The 23,214-nt window shown below is 34.4% G+C and overlaps 1 protein-coding gene across 3 annotated transcripts in view; it reads left to right on the top strand.

The window, feature by feature from the left end:
* Ubxn2b (UBX domain protein 2B) overlaps positions 1-23,214 on the top strand; it is a 33,237-nt gene that overhangs the window by 6,354 nt on the left and 3,669 nt on the right. The window contains exons 3-9 of one of the 3 annotated variants that reach the window (XR_012446340.1): positions 5,210-5,360; positions 6,528-6,611; positions 7,472-7,581; positions 9,266-9,403; positions 16,418-16,579; positions 17,724-17,912; positions 22,760-22,914. Coding sequence is in view for 2 of the 3 variants with exons in the window: in XM_074068641.1 (XP_073924742.1) it covers positions 5,210-5,360; positions 6,528-6,611; positions 7,472-7,581; positions 9,266-9,403; positions 16,418-16,579; positions 17,724-17,886 (808 nt within the window). In the remaining variant the exon portion in view is untranslated. Of the gene's footprint in view, positions 1-5,209; positions 5,361-6,527; positions 6,612-7,471; positions 7,582-9,265; positions 9,404-16,417; positions 16,580-17,723; positions 21,576-22,759; positions 22,915-23,214 lie in introns of those variants that run through there. The other 2 variants (XM_074068641.1, XM_020179803.2) reach the window with 2 other exon arrangements.

The raw sequence follows: 23,214 nt of genomic DNA, 5'->3' as shown, positions 1-23,214 counted from the left end.
CACAATGGTTCTTCAACATTTTTCAAGTCATAAGACTGAATCCTTCCAAAACAACATTTATGTGCAATTTTATCAGTTGTTTTTAAGGGTCCAGATGATTTTTAAAGCATCCATGGAGCTTCTGTAGGTCTTTCTTCCTGCATTTAAAATCTGTAACTTTTAGGGCTGGGGGTATGGCTTGAAAGACCCTGGGTTCAATCCACAGTACCAAAAAAAAAAAAAAAATCTCATATAACTTCTAAAGTCTGTCTGTTCCTCTTGTATAATGCCTCATCTAATAAGTGACCCTCCTAAATTATATTTCCTGTTCTTAAAATTTCTGAACTTTAAGAAGAACCAACTATGGAGATTTAAGAGATAAGAATCAAGTATATTTTGTTACCATGAATATTTTTATTACCATCTTTTTAGCATTGCATTGGGGAGAAACTTGGATTCTCTGATGATGTCTTATTCTCAAAAAGTTGATAATTTCATCAAAAGTTGAAAAATTCACTAGATATTACTTTTTTCTCTTTTTTTGACAATATATGTTTTTCTAGGTAGATAAAAATGACATATCTTTCTGGTCCTGAATAAAAAGAAAATATTTACATTTTCTCCCCTATTTTTTTATTTTATGAATTTTGAAACCCATAGAAAACCAAAAGATTAGTACAGTGAGTAAATACTATATGCTTCACCTCTATTCACCAGTTGTTAATGTATCATAACATTATACTTGTATTTGTTATCTTATTACTCTGCCATTTGAAAGGAAATTATAGCACTTGACCTATAAATACATTAATGTGCATCTCTTAAAGATAAGCACACACTCCTTTATGGCCCTGACATCATACTACACCTTAAAAAATTACCTGTGATTTCATGATAGTATTTAATATATAGTTTGTAATCAGATATCTCTAGTAGCCTTTTCTTGGGATTTTAGGACGCAGCCAAGGACCATACATTGCATTTGGTGATTCTTACTTTTAATTTTTGAATCCCAAGCATTCTTCTCACCTTTTTGTTGTTTGTTTTGAACTCACCTATATAAATCTAAAATTTATTACATTTACTTTTTTTAAGAGTCTAAACCAGATGTCTCATAAAATTCCCCACATTTAGATCATTGTTTTCTCATTAGATTCTTATTAAAAACATTTTTGTCAAGAGTACTGGATAAGTGATACTGTCTGCTTTTTATTATATCACATTAGGAACCATATAATTTCAAGTTTTTCCACTATTGGTGATATGCTTACTTCATTAAGGTGCTGACCACCACATCACTGCATTGTAAGGTACAGTTTTTCCTTTATAATCAGCAGGTTGGTATCTTGGTACGATTTAAATATCCTATCCTATCCTTCATTTAATTTTTGTTACATACATGTATGTAATTTAGTATTTGTATATGTACTGTAGTATTTTTTAACTCCTTAATTTGTATTTTCTCCTGTTCCAAAAGTACTTAATATATATTTGTGTATCTCAATTTTACTCATTCAGTATTTGGCCTTTGTTTCCCCAGTTTGATCATATGTTGAATGACTCTGTTCTTATTGTAGCAAATCAAAACTTTTGGATTCTTACAATAGTATATTAATATTTTCTTTGCTATTCACATATAATTTTTAAGATATTTCAGTGTGAATTGTTTTACTTTCCTCTGCTGTCTGAAATAATGTTGTTTTTGTTAGTATGAGAATATTGGCGTTTTTGTTGAATTGGGGATTAAACCCAGGGCCTCACACATGCTAAGCACACATTCTATCACGGAGCTATACCCCAGCCAAGAATGCAGTTTTTAAGGACTGTGTGCCTCAGCTTTATCTCTAGAATTATTTATATATCCAATAGAATGAATTTTGAGAGATATTGATTGGGACTTAAATTGTGTTTAATCACTCAAGATACAATGCAGAGCAAATTATTGGCAATCTTTTTTTTACAAAGTATGATTTTTTTTCTAACATTTAACATTTTGCCCAGTTTTCATTCTGTCTCTATTGATTTGCTTAGTACAGAAAACAGTGCTTACTTTTGCGTCCACCTCCTTAGGCAGTTTTAGAAAATAACACAATTGTATGTGCCATTTTTGTTTATTTGTTTGCTTGTTTGTTTGAGACAGGATCTCCCTATGTAGCCTAGGCTAGCCTCAAACTCATGATCCTCCTGCCTCCACCCCCAGGTTCTGGGATTATATGAGGATCATGAGGGAAAAAAAAAAGAGTGATTGTTAATGGGAGGATTCAGTATTTTTAAACAAAATGGATCAAGCAACAAAATCGGGGCAAAAATCATACTGCAGAGTGTGTGTGAAAAGTTTGGGTCTCAAATGTATAATAGATCTAAGGTGAGAAGTTACAGATACTAGCAAAAGAGAATGTAGTCATCAGCAATTTATATTTATTTTTAATTGTTACATGCCAGGTTCATGAAATGATTTTTTTATTCTTGGAATTACTATGAATAGTTCTGTATGACTTGATATGCGGTAGAAATTCTTTTTATCTAGTGGAGCAATACAGTAATCACATGATTACTGAATTAAAGTAAAATCTGTTTTGAAAAATTGTATTTGTATAAGAAAAAAGAAATCTAAAAAAAATCCCTATTTTATCTCTATTAGGGATCAATTTACTCATTCAACACTTTTAGCGCTATGTCAGTTCTGATTATTGCTGGGGACATAAAATATGGTCTTTGACTTTATAGAGTTTAAAACCTAGTAAGGAAGCTAGATAAAAGAAGTAAGTAATAGATATAAAATTACCCTGTTTGTACCTTTGCCTTTTACTTTGTGATTAATATTACCACTACTTACATTTTAGTTAAGCGTTTTGAGTTCTTTTTCATAATCTGGAATAGTAATGGTATAATCTATATTAGACTAATAACTAAGAATTTTATGGTGTAATCTCTGGGGCAGTCTCTAACAGAAAAATAAGATGCTACATAAGTAGATAATGAGGAAAGTAACACTAGTTATTTGACCATTTCAACAGAAGGCAAAAAAGAAGAGAATAAGGATTGCATTTAAAGATAATTAGATTGTAAATATACAAATTGGAAAGAAAAATAAAATTGATTATTTGCAATGACATGATGCCATACAAAGAAAATAAAAAAAGTTTGTAGTCAAATTATTTGGTTTGAAATTGTGTTTAGCAAGATCTCTGGTCCTGATAATAAGACCAATATTAAAACAATCAGTTTTCTATGTACAAGTAGGACATAATTAGAAAATTATATTTTAAAAAGATAGCATTTATTTTAAAAAATATCAGATGCATAAGAATACATATAACATACATATATACATATAACTACATATAATATACATATATGTATACATATGTATACATATACATATAATAACTGTAGACCAGGTACAGAAAACCTGTGATACATTTTTGGTAGTGACATACAGAATTGGAATAGCCATCAGGTGTGGAGACATGGGTCAAATGGTATACCATCTGCCTAGTCAGTGTGAGGCCCTAAGTTCAAGCCTAAGTACTGCCAAAAATAAACAATAAAGTATAGATATAATGTATTTGTTTTTTATCTGGTTCAACCTGCTTGAATGTAAGTTCCATTAAAAACAAAGACTTTAATTTAGTGCTGGACTCTTGGTTCATAGAACAGTATTTTGCATATAGCAAGCACTGTGCAAGTGTTAAATGAAAACATGGTGTCCAACATTGCTCTGAAGAAGTTCCTGAATTTTAGATACTTGTAGTTGATGAAAGCATTCCCAAGTGTTTTAGGAATCAAAAATTGTTTTACTGTTCTTGATCCCTCTGCTTATATTTAGTGAGTTAGTTTGAACATAGAGTATACTTTATTAGTAATTATTGGTAGTGTCTTCCTCCTTATCCAAAAAAGGAATAGCAAAAACATTCATGAAGAATTAAAGCAAAGTTGAGAACTTATGTACTGTATGTAAAGACTTATGCTAAAGCCGCAGTAGTTAAAAGCAGAAAGACTAACAATACACCAATGAGCCTAGGTAGTGAATTCAGAATCACAGGCATTCATAGTTGGCCACTTGATTTATGATAAAGATGACACAACAGAACAACCAGGGAAGAGAACTTAATTACATGTTACTAGAACATGGGGACATTTATGGGAGAAAAATTATTCTTGGTCTCTCCTTTACACAGCATGCAAATGTCATTTCCAAACGGATTTTGGAGAACAGTGAAACTTCTAGAAGAAAATAGTTATCTGCATGATGTTACAGGAGGCAAGAATTTCTTAAATTTATAATAAAAACTATTAGCCATGAAAGAGCTGGTAAATCTTTCCCGATGGCTGATTTTTCCAGAAAGGTCTTTCTTACCAAGACCCAGATAAAAGAGGAACAAACCATTTACTTAGCCAGTTTAGAGACCTACGACAAAGATGGAAGGAGCTATTTGATCCACAGTTGTTTCGTGAGTTAGTTTAGTGTGAATTTGTAACTAGAATGGCAAATAGGGGAAGTGAAAGATGTGTTCTTAGTCCTCTTGTACTAGAAGTCTCCATGGTGATACTTTATATGGTTATATTTTTCTAATATCCTTGATTGAAAAAAATCTTGAAAGGTAAAAGTGAGTATTAATCTTAGAGGAAGGAAATTTGTGTGTTCCATAGGAACATTGTGACGTTAGAGTCACTACATATGCAAGACACTGAAAAGACAACATGGTCCAGTTTACTTAATTTTAGTATGGAGGATTATAATGGAGTAAATCACTTTCTCAATCAAAATTTCTCTGTGAAATATACACTCTTTGTGTAGCCTTATAGTACAGAATTTGATATTTATGGTGACTAAATCTAGAGATCTTTTCACTGGCTAGCTTTCTTCTGAGTGTGGATTTCTTGAGGGGAGAGACTAGCTTTCCATTATCCATACTGCTTTCCTTGTTGCATAAAAAAGACCCTTATTTGTGAAAGAGCTGCATTTTAAAAACAGCCAGAGGACTTAAGGGGAAGCAAGCACACCACCAGACTTGCTGTCAGAATCTCTGAAAATTCATGAGAAAGTATATGAACTATCTCTAATTCGATCTTTTCTTTAGTTCCATTTTAAAAATTAAATATTTCCACAGAAGTCAGGAATGCATGCTTTTAAAATAAAATTTATTTCAAGTCTATGTACCATTTTGTTATAAAGCAAGTTGTCCTAATATTCTGTGTTTTTAGTCATGAACTATAATGTTTAAAGGTTTTATTCAGGTGAACATGAATACAGTGGATTACATATAGTTCAACCTTCAACTGGTAAAATTGTTAATGAACTTTTCAAAGAGGCAAGGGAACATGGGGCCGTCCCACTGAATGAAGCCACAAGATCTTCAAGTGATGACAAATGTAAGGTTAGTGCTGTTGTACAACTACACTGGTTCTATATTTGATCTCTGTTGTTTGTGTATGTTATTTACAAACATTGTTTTTCTAACTATATTGTTTCATTTTATGAGATTATAATCTTTCTACTAATGATTGAGAGTTGAGACAGTAACTTTTTATTTGCTTTTGAGATAATGATAAATACATAGGAATTTGCAACAGGAATACAGAGTAGTACCATGTAACTTTCACCCAAATTTGTCCCATTACTTCCTTTTTACATGATTTTATTACAAGATCACAGCCAGAAATTTGATATTGGTACATTGCGTATGTGGAGTTCTGTGTCATTTTATCACATGTAGGTATAGGTAATAACCAACCTAATCGTAGTATTGTATATTGAAGGAGGTACCAAGTATCTTTTTGTGCACATAGTCTTATAGTCAGCATTTCTTAATTTGTAGTTTCCCTATCAAAATCATTTGAGAAGATTTTCCAAACTACTGCATGGCATCAGGTATTATGGCTCAGTACATTTGAGGTGTCCCTAGATAGGTAGCTTTTGAAAAAGCATTTCTGATAATTTTGTCATCCACTGTTAAAAATCACTGTTCTAGGTAAAATTTACATTTTAGTCTTCATTATCTGTCAGCAGTTTTAAATTCTTTCAGTCAAGCCTTTAGGTAATTTTAATTCTTGCAAGTTCTCTAAATCTATATAAAAAGCAATCATAGCTCAGTTATTACTGTTGAATAAAATATAGAACTTTCTTCAAGGTAATTTATAACCATTTATAAAATTATTCCTTTACTCTGAAACACTTTATTTTTTCTATGAAATATGATTTAGTCATTTTAATTTTTATTAAAAAACTGGCTAACAGATATTAATGGTGACTTTTTTGAACCTGAATGTTTTGTACATATAATTTCAGTATATAAATGTATATCTTAGCTTAAAATTGGCCTAAATTAGTTCAACTTTTGAGTTACTAATGTTTTTATGAAAAGAAACTTAGTTTTTTACCTGAATATACTTCTATATAACATAAGATCTTTATTCTAATATAAAATTTCCTATGAACACGTTTAGCCAATTCCAGTTTATCTAGTTTTGCAATATATTAAGCATAACAATATTTAGATTAATAAGTCTTAGTCAATTTTTAACTCATTTGCTGTGCATTTTAGTCATTTACAGGTGGAGGATACAGACTGGGCAATTCCTTTTGTAAGCGATCTGAATATATCTTTGGAGAAAATCAGCTGCAAGATGTATGTACAGTAATCAAAGTGAAAATGTAGGGCTTGGGGGCATGGCTCATGAGATAGAGGGCCAAGCAAGTGCAGGGCCCTAAGTTCAAGCACTAATACAACCAAAAAAAAAAAGAAGAGGAAGAAGAAAAAAATGTATAGGTTTTTGCCTGTTTTTTATAAATTTAAAAATTGATGATTCTTTTTTGTAGTTAGTTTTTGAAGCATGGTTGAAGGATCAATATGTGAATTTTCAGTCTTAATTTCAATATTTCTCAATACTGTCTTGTACTTAGAGATTTATAACTATTTGGGAAAAGAATATATAATTCACCATCAAAATTAATTTACGTATATAATTATTTATGGTATACTGTCATAAAATACTTGTGTTGTAAATGTAGAATATCTAAAGCCTATGTTTCTGTTGCCTTAATTTTAGAATTATTTCTTAGTTATAATTAATTTTAAACATTAATAGGTTTTTGGAAGGTGACTAGAAGGTCAGTCTTGTTCCTTGGCATGAATATTTATGCTGTGGGGCAAAAAAGAGTATGACTACAGGCGAAGATTAAGTGTGGGAGTAGAAGGGTGGCAGCTAGGTGTTGTCTTCTGATTGCTTTATTTTTTTCAGTGAACCATAAGTAATTGTACACCAAGGCCAGGGTTCATCTGCAGGACCTTTGGTATTTGTAACCATTGTCAATTTGTTAAGCTAAAAATAAATCTGCTAAGCAAACACATGGTTTCATGCCTTTTAAGTATAAATACCCCTCTATTTTAAATCAAGTTGATAGTATAATATATTGTAAGATATCACATTTGAAACTTAAAATTGCTTAGAGATGGATTCTCATACTTTTTATTTCTATGACCAAAAGGTTCAGATTTTGCTTAAACTGTGGAGCAACGGTTTTAGTTTAGATGATGGAGAATTGAGACCTTATAATGACCCAACAAATGCTCAGTTTTTGGAGTCTGTTAAGAGAGGGTAAGATGTATTATTTGTATTCTATTTGCTAATTAGAGTGAGACTGGTTTTTTGTTTCTTTTTTTTTTTAAATTATTACTAGTATTCAATAGTTGGTTACTAGGATATATTATTTACATGATTGCTGGGGAGGTAGGTATCCTGGTTCTTTGTGAGGAAGGGACAATGGACGTTGGCCCCCTTTTAAGTCTGATGAAACTATGGGCTCAACTCCAAGAAGAAACATCTCAGTTTAAAAAGTCAGTGAATTGATTTAGCGTGTTCTTTCTATCCACTAAGGCACTATTCTGCTTACTGTTGACAAGGCAACTTTCACTACATGAATGCTTGAATTTTAGCAACTTACATTAGAAATCTTTTAAAGTGGCATACCACTGGCCAAATATTTCAAGAGGTTAGCTTAAAGTTATAATTTGTGATAATAAACCAGATACACAGTGCTCCTGACCCATCTGAAGAGCATTGTAACTCACTAGCCCTTTTCACCAAGTGATTTTGCTCAGATAATAAAAGCTATTCTGTATTATGACTTCACTAGCTGACAGTGGTATCATTCCTAAGTAGAAATACAGCTAAAGGTATAAGGTTGATGATAAAACTGGCAGATTAAGTAGCAGGAAGGGGCCTGAATATGTTATATTCGTTGGAGGAATTAAAGATAAAACTTTTTCTGAGTGATGAAACATGTCCAGGGAGAGTGGCTGAAGTGGAATGGGAATGAAATTCTTTGGAGTTGAAATAGCCAAGAAGCTTTGAAGGAAAGATGCTTTTTAAGATGAAGTAGCATGAATTTTGAATTTAAATTCTGCATAGATATTGTCAGAATACCAAATAAAGGCAAGGAATACTATAAACAATATGCCAAAGTTACTGAGAACAGTAGGAAGCTGTCCTAGGAGGCAGTACATGGTGGTAGCTCATACTTGTTTAGAATAGTTAAAATCAAAGTTACAGAGTTGAAAACTTGCAGAGTCACTATAAAGAGCTGGGAGCAATTGTAGGAGGAAGTGTTAAATGGCTAAGTGAAAACCAACATTGCTGTTGAAAAAGATGCTAGAAGAAAACTGATGATTTACCCATAAACTTTGTAAGTTAATGTTCAGACAATATTAAATGGATTTTTAAATTTAGGCACAGCATGTCACCAAATATAAGTGATGTTCAAGAGTTGTCATCTAACTTGTCTCTGGCAAGGTACTCTGATTCTCTGTCACCCAGGACAAGTCTTCATTATGTAAGCTAAGTGCCCCATCACCAAGCATCACACAGCCCCTGCTGCTGAAAGATAGCAGTGCTCACCAGTCATCCTACAAGCAGAAGCACCTCTGTTCACAGAACTTCCTTGAGGGAGTTTAGAAATAAGTATTCGCATCACCTATTAATCCTCATAGGAATTTTCTTGTGTTAATATAAATATCGATTATGGTCTTGCAGTTTAACTTTCTAAATATGCTCCAGGATCATTGAGAGAACCAGAACATTTGCATGCAGAGTAGCACTAAGAAATGGTGTGAGGGAACTTGCAGAAAGAAAGAGCAGAAAGATCTGCAAGGACTAATCAAGTCATTTTTATTTCTTAAACAAAAATTGCTGTTTTCCAGAATAGCTCATGTTTTGATTACCGCAATCTCAGCAGTATAACTTTTGAAAATCTTAACTAAAACCTTTTCCCCCTCTTTTTAAGAGAGATTCCCCTGGAACTTCAACGACTGGTTCATGGTGGCCAAGTGAATTTGGATATGGAGGATCATCAGGATCAAGAATACATAAAACCTAGATTGAGGTTCAAGGCTTTTAGTGGAGAAGGGCAAAAACTTGGAAGGTAAAAATTCTGCAACAAGAAAGATACTTCTTCATGCTACGTGAATTTTCTTTGAAAATGAAAAAAGTAAAATGATCTGTGAAGTAAAAACTTTAATATGGATGCTGGGGTATGGCTCAAATAGTAGGCCACCTTCCTAGCAAGCATGAGACCCTGAGTTCAAACCTCAGTACTTCAGGGGAAAAAAAAAAAAAAGAAAAGAAAAAATAAATGTGCACTATAAAGTTTTTCCTTGCGGAATTAAATGTGCAAATCTGGTTTAACATTAGTTAGTATTTAAACAGCAATTACTGTTTTTCTGGTTCTCTAACCACTTTACATGCATTAGCTTATTTAATAGCAACCCTGTCATTGTTTTTTTAAGGATATAATTTATCAGTTTATTGAGTTCATTCTAGTGAGCAAATGTACACAAAATAGATTTTTTAATGCTTTTTTTCAAATAAATTTAAAAAATAATATATCTTGTGTACATAGGTACCACTTTATTATTTTTTTATTTTTTTTTTATTATTATTCATTTATTCACAGGTACATACAATGTTTGGGTCATTTCTCCCCGCTGCCCCCGTCCTCACTATCTCTTCCCTTTCCCCCTTTGTTCCAGACAGGTTCTGTTCTGCCTTTATCACTAATTTTGTTGAAGAAAAGAGACAGCCATAATAAGGAAGACAAAATGTTTTTGCTAGTTAAGGATAGCTATACCAGAAATATTCCTAGCATTGCTTTTATGTACATGTGTTATGACCCATGTTGATGTCATCTCTAACTGATCTTTACACTGGTTACTGATCTCCTCATGATAACTTCTGTCACTTTAAGGTTTCTGTATTAGTTCCTCTGGAGTGGGGACATCCAGCGCTTTCATGTTTTGGGTTTTCTACCTATTACTATATCTCCATATGTGCTCTGACCTTGTCATGTGATCTCAGTCCAACCACATTGCTGCATTTGCCCTAGATCTAAAGTCCACATATGAGGGAGAACATACGATTTTTGGTCTTCTGAGCTTGGCTGACCTCAATCAGAATGATGTTCTCTAGTTCCATCTATTTACTTGAGAATGATAAGATTTCATTCTTCTTCATGGCTAAGTAAAATTCCATTGTGCACAAGTACCACATTTTCTTGATCCATTCATCAATAGTGGGGCATCTTGGTTGTTTCCATAACTTGGCTATTGCGAATAGTGCTGCAGTAAATATGGCTGTGCAGGTGCCTCTGGAGTAACCTGTGTTGCATTCCTTTGGGTATATCCCCAGGAGTGGAATTGCTGGATCATATGGCAGGTCTATGTTTAGATTTTTAAGAAGTGTCCAAATTTTTTTTCCACAGTGGTTGTACCAGCTTGCATTCTCACCAGCAGTGTACCAGGGTTCCTTTTTCCCCACATCCTCACCAACACATGTTGTTGGTGGTGTTTTTGATGATAGCTATTCTAACAGGGGTGAAGTGGAATCTTAGTGTTGTTTTGATTTGCATTTCCTTTATGGCCAGAGATGGTGAGCATTTTTTCATGTGCTTTTTTGCCATTTGAATTTCTTCTTTTGAGAAAGTTCTGTTAAGTTCAGTTGCCCATTTTTTAATTGGTTCATTGATTTTAGGAGAATTTAGTTTCTTAAGTTCCCTGTATATTCTGTTATCAGTCCCTTGTCTGATGTATAGCTGGTGACTATTTTCTCCCACTCTGTGGGTGGTCTCTTCAGTTTAGAGACCATTTCTTTTGTTGTGCAGAAGCTTTTTAATTTTATGAAGTCCCATTTTTCCATCTTTCTCTTAGTTGCTGGGCTGCTGGGGTTCTATTGAGGAAGTCCTTGCCTATACCAATTAGTTCCAGAGTGTTTCCTGTTCCTTCCTGTAGTAACTTCAGAGTTTCAGGTCTGATATTTAGGTCCTTGATCCATTTTGAGTTGATACTAGTACAGCAACTGTGTCATTTGTAGAAATTGTTATTACTCCATTTCATAGTTGCAATAATTTGCCCAAGATGATTGAGCTAGGAGATGGCTAGCATTGTGTGTGGGGGTTCAAACCCAGGCACTCTGGTGGCTTTTCACCACCATGCCATATGGTAAATTGTAAAGGGTTGTTAAATAAGTAAAAGAGTGGACACCTTAAATCATAGTTTTAAGCACGCATGTTAAGTGAGGAATGACTATATTTTCTCATTATGCACATTTTCTCATATACTTTCATCCCTGTATTAGCTATAATACCTTATGCAATGTACATTATGTGAATTTTCATTATACTGTATTGGTTAGGGGATAATGACAAGAGAAATATCTGCATATGTTCAGTACAGGCCCCTTTTTTTTTTCTTTTTGAGAGAGGGTCTGACTATATAGCTCAGGTTAGCCTCAAACTCTTCATCCTCTTGCCTCAACCTCCAAGTACTGGATTACAGGCGTGCACCACCAAGCCTAGCTTGCAATTTGTTTTCCCAAGAATTTTCTAACCACAGTTGGTTGAGTCCATAGATGTGGAATCCTTGGATATGGAGGCAAATTGTATATGTTTGTTAACTAGGTGGAAGGGCAGAATCATATAAAATCAAAGCTGTAGGGAGTCTGAGAAATACAGTGTTTTAATTTATCAGCTTCTAATACACAGGAAAAAATAGGAGATTAATGTAATGGTGTGAGCCTGTATGCTCATGAATTAAAATATTTAATAAGCAAGTATTATGTATTCTTTATAAAGTAAAGAATTGCATAGAACATTTTGCATTAAGATTTACATGAAATATATTAAGAGCCTGGGAATATAGCTCAGTTGTGGAGTACATAAGGCCCTGGGTTCAATTTCCCAGCCGCCACTTCTCCCCCCAACAAAAAAACAAAAGATAGTAAGATAAAAGTTTAACAGCTAACTTTCATCTGTTTAGAAGTAACTTTCTAAAATGGCTCTTTCCTCAAGGGTTGCAGATGACTGTTTATGGTCAGAGAAATAAAAAGAGGGGAATAATTTATAGAAGGCAGCAAATTACAGCACGCTGTAGAGATAGAAACTAATAATGGTTTGTTGTGATACACCAGTAATTATAGAGTGACCCTAAATACAATAGAAATATTAGCCAATCTTCTATAATAGAAGCAGCAAATCACAGATGCAAAACTGCAAATTTATAATGATAGAAAAAAACATATTAAATAAAATTTAGCTTGGTGTGAAGTAGAGTTGAGCCCAACAAGTAAAAGACCTAGAAAATCACAGACTTAAGTTTTGACAGAAAGAGTAGTGAGTAGTCACTGTAGGATTTTGAACTGGTGTGTATAATGATAAAAGACATGATTTGAAGCAGACCTCTCTATGTGCTTAATCACAGTCCCTGCCTGTTTTCATACCATTCATTCAGAAGATTCTCTTTGTTACTCTGACTCATCCAACCACTTCATCTTTGTCCCTGGACCCTTGTCCCTTCCTTTCTGCCTTTCCTTTTCTGCTTATCTCAGTTCTTGGGCAACCCCTCACCTGGCCTTCGCTATTGAATCATCTGTCACTGTGTGTCCATGCATTGCTGGGAACAGTCAGCCATGCTGGCCAGGCAGTAGTGCTGCTCCTCCTCCATTCACACCGGGCTGACCCCAGAGACTCCCTGCTTCCCTAAGCTCTCATTCTGCCCATACCCCTCACCTTTAGCAGATTGCTTTGCTTCAGTTTAACTGAGTAAGTATAGTATGACAGGAACTTTTAATGTGTTATCTTCAGTCTCCAAGTTCATTAATGTCTGTGTCCACCCCCCCTTAAGTTTGAAGAAAAAGGTGTTTGTCTTCTATCTGCAGGAATTACAGCCCACATTCTTTCCTCTGGTTTGCCTAGAAACCTTGTTTTATTAATTAACTTCTCACTCTGGTTAAAATTTTTTTCTTCCTGAGTGAAATTTTGTTGTTTGCAGGTAAATGGTGGAACTGGAGAAATCATCTTAGGTAAGGTTAGCCAGGTTCAGAAAGCCAAAGGTCTCATGTGTCCTCTCAAATCTGGAATTTAGGCCAAATACAACTACATACAAATATATAGAGAGAACATGTATACAAAAGTGGGACTGGTAAAGGAGACCAAGGAGGAGGAAAAGAAAGAGCGAATAATTATGAAGTACATCATATCTGCGTAGGAACAAAACACAAGGAAACATGCTGAAAACTGTTAAACAACACAGAATTTGGGGAAAAAGGTGAGGAAGTTCAGTGGAAGGGGGTTACATTGACTTAAGTACAACACATGTACAGGTATAATACCAAGGTAAAAATCTCACTGAACAAGGAAGAGATACCTAAACAATGACAGACAAGAATGAAAAACAGGTCACGCTAAGGGGAGGGCACTAATGGGAGAAGAAAGTGAATATGGTTAATATACTTTCTATACAAGATTGAATATAGAATTTTTAAACCTGCTGAAATCACCATAAGGGGAGTAAGGTAGAAAGGAGAAAAATGGAGGGGATGAACCAATTTGAGATACAAAACATGTACATGGAGATGTCGTGATGGAACTCCCTTATAGATATCTTAAATGAACAAAAATGGAGGACGGAAGGTAAAGATCCTGTCTAGGCATTGATACCAGTGGGAGGGGGAAGGATATGGTGGAAATATTATGTACTCATGTATGAAAATGAAAAATGAGACCTGCTGAAACTCTTCTAAGAATGGAGGAGGGAGTAACACACACGCACAGGAAATCAATGTGAGTCAACGCCCTGTATAGCTATCCTTATCTCAACCAGCAAAAACCCTTGTTCCTTCGTATTACTGCTTATACTCTCTCTACAACAAAATTAGAAATAAGGGCAAAATAGTTTCTGCTGGGTATTGGGGGGGGAGAGGGAGGGGGTGGAGTGGGTGGTAAGGGAGGGGGTGGGGGCAGGGGGGAGAAATGACCCAAGCCTTGTATGCACATATGAATAATAAAAAAAAAAAAGAATGGAGGAGGTGAGTTTAACTAAGATGTATTTATTGTAAGTACTTTTGTAAATGTCACATTGTACCCCCAGTACAACAATAATACGATAGTAAATTTTTCTTTTTAATGTGAGCTTGGATGAATTGAATAAGGGGAAGGTTTTAAGCAGCAAAGAAGTATGACATTGAAAATTAAATATTAATGTAAGTTTTTTAAATGGTTTTTTTATTACCATACTGCCAGCTTAACTACTGTATCTCTCTGGCTCTGAGTATGCATTTTAATCTGTGAGTCAGTTCTTTTCTAGTGCAGTGATATGGCTGGCCTATGTTGTCTTGCAGTCCATCTGTTCCAGTTCTCAAGTGTTGCTATTTCATATTTCATTTTTTTTTACAAAAAAAATATGAAGTGTTCCTCATCTAGATTCTTCACCTTATACTTTACTTTTATGTTTGTGAAGAAGTTTGCCTGGTCAGAATCTATCTTAAAACAGGCAGCATTAGATTATGGAAACAGCAATATGAGGTAGCTTTGTGTCATGGAGAGGAGCCCAGAATAAACTGCCTTCTCATTTGGGCAGTGGGGGTTATGGGGATAACTTTTCCTTCCAGAGTTATTATAAAGATAATAATTGCAATGCTAATAGTCCACCTTTAAATATTACCAACTACATAAAGACTTTGTTGAAATTTACTTTGTGTATAACGAATAAGATCTTTACAATAGTACTGCTGTTGTCTCTTCAACCAACAAGGAAACTCAGGCACAGAGAGGATAAGCGATTTGCCCAAAGTCACATATCCAGTAAGCAGCAGTCAGGATTATAACCAGTCAAGGGCAATCTGGCTCCAGGATCCATGCTGTTAACCATTATACAACACTGTCTCACAGGGTGATTTAAATGAAAGTGAATACAGTGATGGTGGGAGTGATAATGATAATACCAATGTGTGTATCTGGTCATTAGTGTTGTAAAGAAAATCCTCTGCATGCTTATGTTCTTTGTCTGATTTTCTTCCTTTGCCCTGTGTAAGAGGCCCCACACTGTTGAGATAGTAAACCAGCTTCACAGTACAACTATGTAAACCCTCAATTCCGATCTTGAGACAAAAAAAAATTTTTAGTAGTAATTTATTGTAAGTTGTCTTTTTCTCCTTTTTACTATATTGGCCTTATATATTATCAAATTGATTCTAAATCTGTGTCAGGAATTAGCAAAAGGGAAGTGTTGGCAATAAATAATTATTCATTATTTTGAGAGCAACATTTTGGATAGGAGTAAGAGTTGTGATGGGTTCAGTTTACCTTGCATTAAAGCTCAAATGCTTTTTATACTTTTTATACTTTTATACTCCTAAAATAATTTATAGGAAGGCATCTAAATTATAGTATTTGAAAGTGCACATGAAAGTTGTTAAGATGACTAAGAGATTAGATTTTAACATCTGAAAAATTTCACTGAATTTGTTTTAATCTTAACCGAAAGAACACTGTGCTTTTGAAATTAACTTTTAGCTTAAAATTATTGATCATCTTGCTAGCATTAGTAGGTACTAAGAAATCAATAGGGTCACTAGTAATCAAGGTCAAATGGTAAGATGTTCTGTCTGATATGCTTGATTATAAATTCATCATGAATAAAATTTCATTTGTGGCTAATACTTTGGAGTTACTTCTTTATTGCAAAACAGTAACTACTTAAATGTTTGTAAATAATATTAACCAAGTTTAATTGTTTGGTGCTGATAATATGTGTAAAAGTAGATGGCACTTTATGAAACATAATGCTCGAGGCACTATAGTAAGAACTTACACTTGTATGATAGTTTACGCTCTGATTTTATATATGATAGAACAAGGATTCAAAGAGATTAGTTTATTTAAGTTTGATTTGAAGTCAAGTCTATCTATGCTTATTTTGATATAACGCAGGAGACTGGAAGAAGTAGAAGAGACTCAAATGAAGCTCTGCTCTTGTTTGTCCAGAAACCATGCAAGGAATCACTTGAGTCAGCTGTAGACCTAAGTCTTAATGTCTTCAACACAGCACATCGTGTCTTAACATGCTCAAATGTGTACAACTAATTCTTAAATTATTCTTTTTTTTAGCCTCACCCCTGAAATTGTTAGCACACCGTCCTCCCCAGAAGAAGAAGATAAGTCAATACTAAATGCAGTTGTTTTTATTGATGATTCAGTGCCGACTACAAAGATTCAAATCAGGTTAGCAGATGGGAGCCGTTTGATACAAAGATTCAACAATACACACAGGTAAGCTTCTTTAGTAGTAAAGTGTCCAGTTGCTGTCACAGATTGTTACTTAACATAGGCAAACTACAACTTGATGAATGTATAATATGAAATTCCTTTGATTTACTTTTCACATGAGTTTTGGATAGGAGAAAGGTTAATAGTCATGTGTAATAAATTAAATAGATGATAAACAGTCCTTGTTAATCATCTAAATATTAATGCACATTCAGACCACTCAAAAATAAATTAAGAACTGTAGTTTTGCATTGTTACTAAAACCATATGAAGTGGAATCTGATTTAATTTAATACAGCAAATCTTATTTGGACTTTACTCATTTAAAAAATGTAATAATAATTCTACACTGAACATGGTGCTGCATGCCATCTGATCCCAACACTGGGAGGCTGAGGCAGGAAGATTAGGTGTTCAAGGCCCTGGGCTACATAGTATGACCCTATCTCAAGAAATAACAAAAAAGTTTTTTTGTGATAATTCCGGTTAGCATTGGAAAACTTTCTGTATAGAACATTCCTCATGATATAAACATATAGTGTAAATAAAGTTGAATTACGTTGTTGTCAAGTGTTATACTTCATATAAAGTGTTTTAAATATCCCTTTAATATTCCTCTGTACACTAATGTTTGTTATGCACAGGAAATGCTTTTCATTAAAGCAAGACCCAAACAGATACATTTATTATCTTAATTGTTACATATATTTTAGAACAGTTTTTTTTTTTTAATTATTCCTTTTTTGGTGTGTGTGGGTCAGGGTCTTCCTATGTAGCTTTATAGCCCAGGCTGGCTGTCAACTCATGATCTCCTGCCTCTTAATGACTTCCACTTTTCATAGTTTCAGATTCACCTCTCCATATACAAATCCAAGTGACCTGGAGTCTGAAAAAAGTATTATATAATGATATTGTTAAGACTTTGTACATAACTCACTTGAAAATTGTTTCTATTTTACAACAGAAATCACACTCCAAAGTTAATCTTTATACTTAAGATAAATTCTCCAGTTGAAGTTAATACAAATTAAAGAAATAACACCTTTAAATAAGAGTTGGAATCATGTAATTTTTTTATGCTCTTCAAAAGCTTGCATGGAAATACATCTATTCTATAACAAATTATTTTTATCTTTTCATTCTTCAGGATCCTGGATGTTCGAGAATTTATTGTACAGTCCCGTCCTGAATTTGCAGCTCTTGACTTTATTCTTGTGACTTCATTTCCAAATAAAGAGCTAACAGATGAAAGCCTGACACTACAAGAAGCAGATATTCTTAACACTGTGATTCTCCAACAACTAAAATAAGATTGCTTCTATCCATGCAGTAGCATGTAAGAATAGTGTGCCATATTAATAAGAAAAATACTTTCTGCATAAAAACAACCAAATTGCTTCTATTATTACTTCAGATAAATTTTGGTTTTGTTGTTATTCTATCTTCCGTCCTTAATATGGATAAATTTGGACTAGGATAGATGTTGAGATAAATGTGTTTGATTTTAGTTTCAGGGCTGGTTTATGTTGATAACTTTTAAATACTTAGGTCAAACAACTTGTTACATGCTCAGTGTTAATATAACAATATCCATTTGCAGACAAAATGAACAAAACACCTGTTTGATAAATGCACTTGGTAAAATTTGCACTAACGTTTCTTATTGCAGAAATGACCAACAGCCATTAAGAATCCTTTTGATCAAATAAGATGAAAATTTTTCTGTAATATATATTGCAAAGCCTCTGTACTGTATTTTAAAATTGTTTGACCAAACAATAATTATCTCTCCTATTAAGATTTTACACATCCTTTTTACTTACTGATAGAGCTGTTACTAGTATCACAAAATATACTTTGGCCTTGTATTTTATGATAGTATTTAACTATCATAAACTAAAATCAGAAGACATAGGTCAGCAGTTCTTGTGAAAATATGACAAGCAACATTTAAAATCACATAATCACAGTTCCCTCAAGAGTCTGTCTTGATCACACTCACTCACTTAACAGAATTTTCTAGTATTCATTTTATTCCTTATGCATATAACACTGTTCTACTCTTCATACCAAGCACTGTTCTAAGTGCATAGCGCAGAATATAGTCTGCTCCAGTGCAAAACTACTGTACAAACACAGGAATGTAAGTTCAGATAGAATGAATCTAAATAATTATTAGCATTAATGTTTGTATTTCTACTGAGGCCAAGTATTTCTTGAATGAGGTTAGGAATGATAGAAAATCTTTTCTTTTTCCTAGACACCACTTCATCTTTTGTCACTACTTCTGATTAATTTTTTTATTGCTGCCATAAGAAATTACAAAATTTGTTGCTTGAAATAACACAGATTTATTATGTCACAAATTTATAGGTTAAAAATTTGTAATACTACCTTATAAGTTAGCATTTCACTGTGCTAAAATCAAGGCATAGGTGGGACTGCATCCCTTGTAGGAAGGGGCTCTATGGGATAATCATTTCCTTGCCGTTCCAGCTTCCAGAGACTACCTGCATTCCTTGGTTTATGAAGCCCTTCTTCCATCTTAAAAACCAGCATATTGCATTTCTGACACTTCCATCATAACATTTAAGGACGTATGTAATTAGATTGGGCCTGCCAATCTAATATTAATAGGATTATCTCCTCATCTTAAAATGCATAGTAATCTTAATCACATCTTCAAAGTTGCTTTTACTACTTACAGTTACATATTCATGTGGTTTGAGGATTAGGAGGTGAACATTTTGGGGAGTGAAGGAGATATGCATGTCTACCATAGTCCACCTCTGTCTCAAAAAATTTCATATTCATCCCAAATTAATGTTCCTTGTCCAAAGGTGCTCAAAAGTCTCAACGTATTGCAACATCAACTCAAAGTCTAAAATGTTACCTGAATTTCACCAGCACCCAAATCTAATTTAAATCATCTAAATTACATATGAGAGAATCTAGGTATGATTCCTGAGAATCTAGAAATAATGTAGTATCAGGACATTCCTGTTTAAGAAGCAGGAAATAGAATAAAAAACAGAGCCACTCATGCCAAGCAATGTGCAAATCCAACCAGGCCATTTCATTAGGTTTCAAAGCCCAGTATGAATCTATCTCACAGTTCAGTCCTCTGGGATTATGATTCCATCTCGGTCTTCATATCACCAAAACTAGTGCATATTTGCAGCTGAGTAGCTGTTATCAACTTGTTTCTTCCTTTTTTCATGTCATACTCCATACCTTTTCCATTTAAAATGGCAGAATTTCTGCTAGTATAATGTCAAGAAATTTATGGGAGCAGGGCATGGTGGAGCACTAAAATAATCGTGGCACTCAGGAGTCTGAGGAAGGAAGATTACCAGTTCAAGGCCAGCATGGGTTATATATATAGCAGGACCCTATGTCCAAAGACAAAAAGAATTTATGGATCTTTATGTCATGGGGGTTAGCCTCCCTGTCAGGCTCTTCCAAACAGCTTTCCTAGATAATCCCATTTGTCTTTGTTTTAAGAGATTTCCTGAAATCTTTGTCATGTCCTTCCTTAATCTCTTCAGAGTCTTTTCTGTGACGGAATACCTTTTGATTTTCTTGAAACAGTAGCAAAAGGGTATAAGTCACACCCTTGTCTCTTTCCATAGAGCAAGCTTTCCTGACAGGGTACCTCTTTAGTGTTTATCGTCATTTGGGTAGACAAATTCCTGAAGTCCTGGTTGCTTTGTACTACAATCTTTTCACATTATTCTACAATCAGCAAGAAGAAAGCAAGTCATACCTTCACTGTTTCCTTAGAAATCTCTTATCATTGACAATTTCTGCTTTGCACATAGCTACACAATTCAACTAAGCTTTTTTGCAACTATATGGTAACAATTCTGCAGTTTTCTATAATGTATTCTTCATTGTCTTCTGAGTCCTCAATAGCAACACCTTTAATATCATTTCTACTAACTGTTCATAGCTATTTAAATATTCTTTATGGTGATTTAGGTATCTCTACTAAATTCCTTACTACTTTCTATTCTGCCCTACCATTAACTTCCATAATTCTCATGTATTTCTAAGGTAATTTAGGCCCTTTCTGCTGTGCTCCTCAAAATTCTTCCAGCTTCTACTGCTGCTCAATTCCAGTGCCACGTCTTTTGGAATTTGCTACAGTAGCACCTCACTGCCAGATAGCTAGAAATATTTTGTGCCTATTTACTGCTAGTTGATTTGAGTATGTTACTAGGATATTTGGTAGTCACATAGCTCTGTTGTGACTGATTATTTCAAAGAGGTAAAATAAGGGATTTTGGGTTTTTTGGGGGGTTTTTTTGGTGGGATTGGGGTTTGAACTCAGCTTCGTGTTTATAAGGCAGGTACTCTACTGCTTGAGCTACACCTCTAGTCCATTTTGCTTTGGTTATTTTGGACATGGGGTCTCTTGCACTCCCAGGCTGGCCTGGAACCTTAATCCAGATCTTAGCCTCACAAGTAGCTAGGTGTGAGGTGTAAGCCACTGGTGCCCCAGCCTATACTATGTTTTAAGTGGAGCAAAATCATCTTCCTAAGGAAATGATTTCTTGAAAGAAATGAACATTTAAAATAAAAGGGCATTACCCTGTTTTGGATTGACGAAACAGGAAAAAAATTAACCAAACCTTGTAAAGTTATTTGAAATTTTCTTGTAGGTTCTTTTTATGATTTAAATGGAGTGCCTATAGATGCACACACAAAAAACAACTGCCATTTTTGTATATAAGTCTTCCAAATACAGGTAACCTACTTTAGGAGATTAACTATCTAGAAGAGATGACCAATACTTTAACATGTGTTGCATAGTGTCTTGCTTCATTGGGAGTCATTTTTCTACTGCACTCACTGTAATTTAAAATTTATAATCATCTCAAGAAAATCACAATGAGCAGTTAGACAAGCATGTGAGTCATTCTGCATGATGTATGTAATGTCAAAAGTGGAAGTGTCTGCTTACCAATAAAGGTTTCATTGAAAATATTTTTCAAAATTTCTTTAATGTGCACTTTTACTTGAGTGATTGAATAGTTTATTTTAAACCTGAGTAACTTTTCCTGTGGTTTAATTTTCTTTTGAATCCTGTTTGGAAACGGTGAAGGACCTGAGTTGTGGTAATGTTATCTCAATTTTCCATTGTTGTTTCTGTGTTTATTCTTCCCATATAGAAAGATTCAGGGTGCTGCTTAACTTTTTGCCATCATGGGTTTCTGAAAATACTGTCAGAAAGTATATTGTTATCAAGTGCATTGAGATTTCCCCTTTGAGAGTTTGTGTTCCTGAATGATGAAGCAAATTAACGTATTTGTGACTAATACTGTCTTTAAATTTTTTCATATTCTTCTATACAATTTTTAAAGTATCTTCTAATCCAATTAAACAGCCTGTAAAAGGAGCCACAATGCATGTGTGTAACAATGTGTGTGTTTGAATAGCACATGAAAATGATTTCTGGCCTAGAACTAATAACTGGTTCTGAAGCCAGAGTTTTAGGCCCCAGGCACAAACTCCAAGGAGTTCCACATGTCAGGTTCAGCAACTCGCCAAACATGCCAAATAGAGTGATGAGTAATGGTGAAGGCAGAGAACAGAGAATTTGAAGTGGCACAGGCTGTGGGCACCACAGGAAGAAGTGCCTTAGCTCATGTTTAGCCATCTTCCTTTACAGACATGAGCTTTAGGTTTACATAGCAGAGAGTGCAGGCAAGAGATGAAAGGTCTGCATAGTTAAATAGTCCCTGTCACAGGTATGGCCCGTTTATTATCTCAGTCCTCATTTTTGGAAATCTGGTCAAGACAAGTCTTTCTTGCTTGACTAGTGGTCAGTCCTGAAGAGGTTTTGCTGTTTTCTTAGCGGCAGTTTTCTCAACCCCTTTTTGTGAGCATGTTACTCAGCTGTCCTGTCCTTCCTGGATTCCAAGGTGATTGACAAGTGACTACAGAGCCAGCTCAGAGCTAAGACCACAGATACAAAATGGAGACAAATGTCACCCTTTTTTCCTGCTTTTAGTTAATTCATGGGCCCAAGTAAGGAGTCAGTGCTTTTCAACAAAAGTTGAAGTACCTGTAATAGCTGTCATACATTTAAATTAACAGTTTGCCACTTAAAAGTTTATCTGGGGCTGGGGAGAGGACCTTTTTTAGGAAGTTTGAACTTAATGACTTATTTTCCTTTAGATAAATGTTTCTACATGAAGCAATGAGATTCAGAATTATTCTAGGCAGCTGTTGCCTTAAGAGTTCCCTTGAACACTGCAGTTCATTTCAGAGGACCTCAGTGGCACAATTCCAAGTGCAGCTACTCAAATGAAAGTCACCAAGAAAGAATTCCAGTAAGTCACTATTTTGCTGATTGTATCCCAACACTTCTTGCTTTCTTTAAAGGCCCAATAAATAACTAGCTAACTCATTGCATAGACTTAAAGACTTCACACATAATTAGCAATACAGTAATTTTTCTATTGGCTAGTCATTGAGCTATGATGTGTGTGCTAATTATGAAACCTCAAAATGTCACCAGAGGATGGATGAGGGAACTCCCACAACTTCCAGGTTTCTATAGGTCCTTGAGATTCATAAACATGAAAGCATTTCAAGGTGTCTTACAATGCTGGGGCTCACATCTGTAATCG

This window comes from Castor canadensis, chromosome 3 (genome assembly GCF_047511655.1).
Source record: "Castor canadensis chromosome 3, mCasCan1.hap1v2, whole genome shotgun sequence".
Taxonomy (NCBI): Eukaryota; Metazoa; Chordata; class Mammalia; order Rodentia; family Castoridae; genus Castor; species Castor canadensis.
The sequence above is the reverse complement of the archived record's forward strand: the minus strand, read 5'-3'. Positions and strand labels throughout refer to the sequence as shown.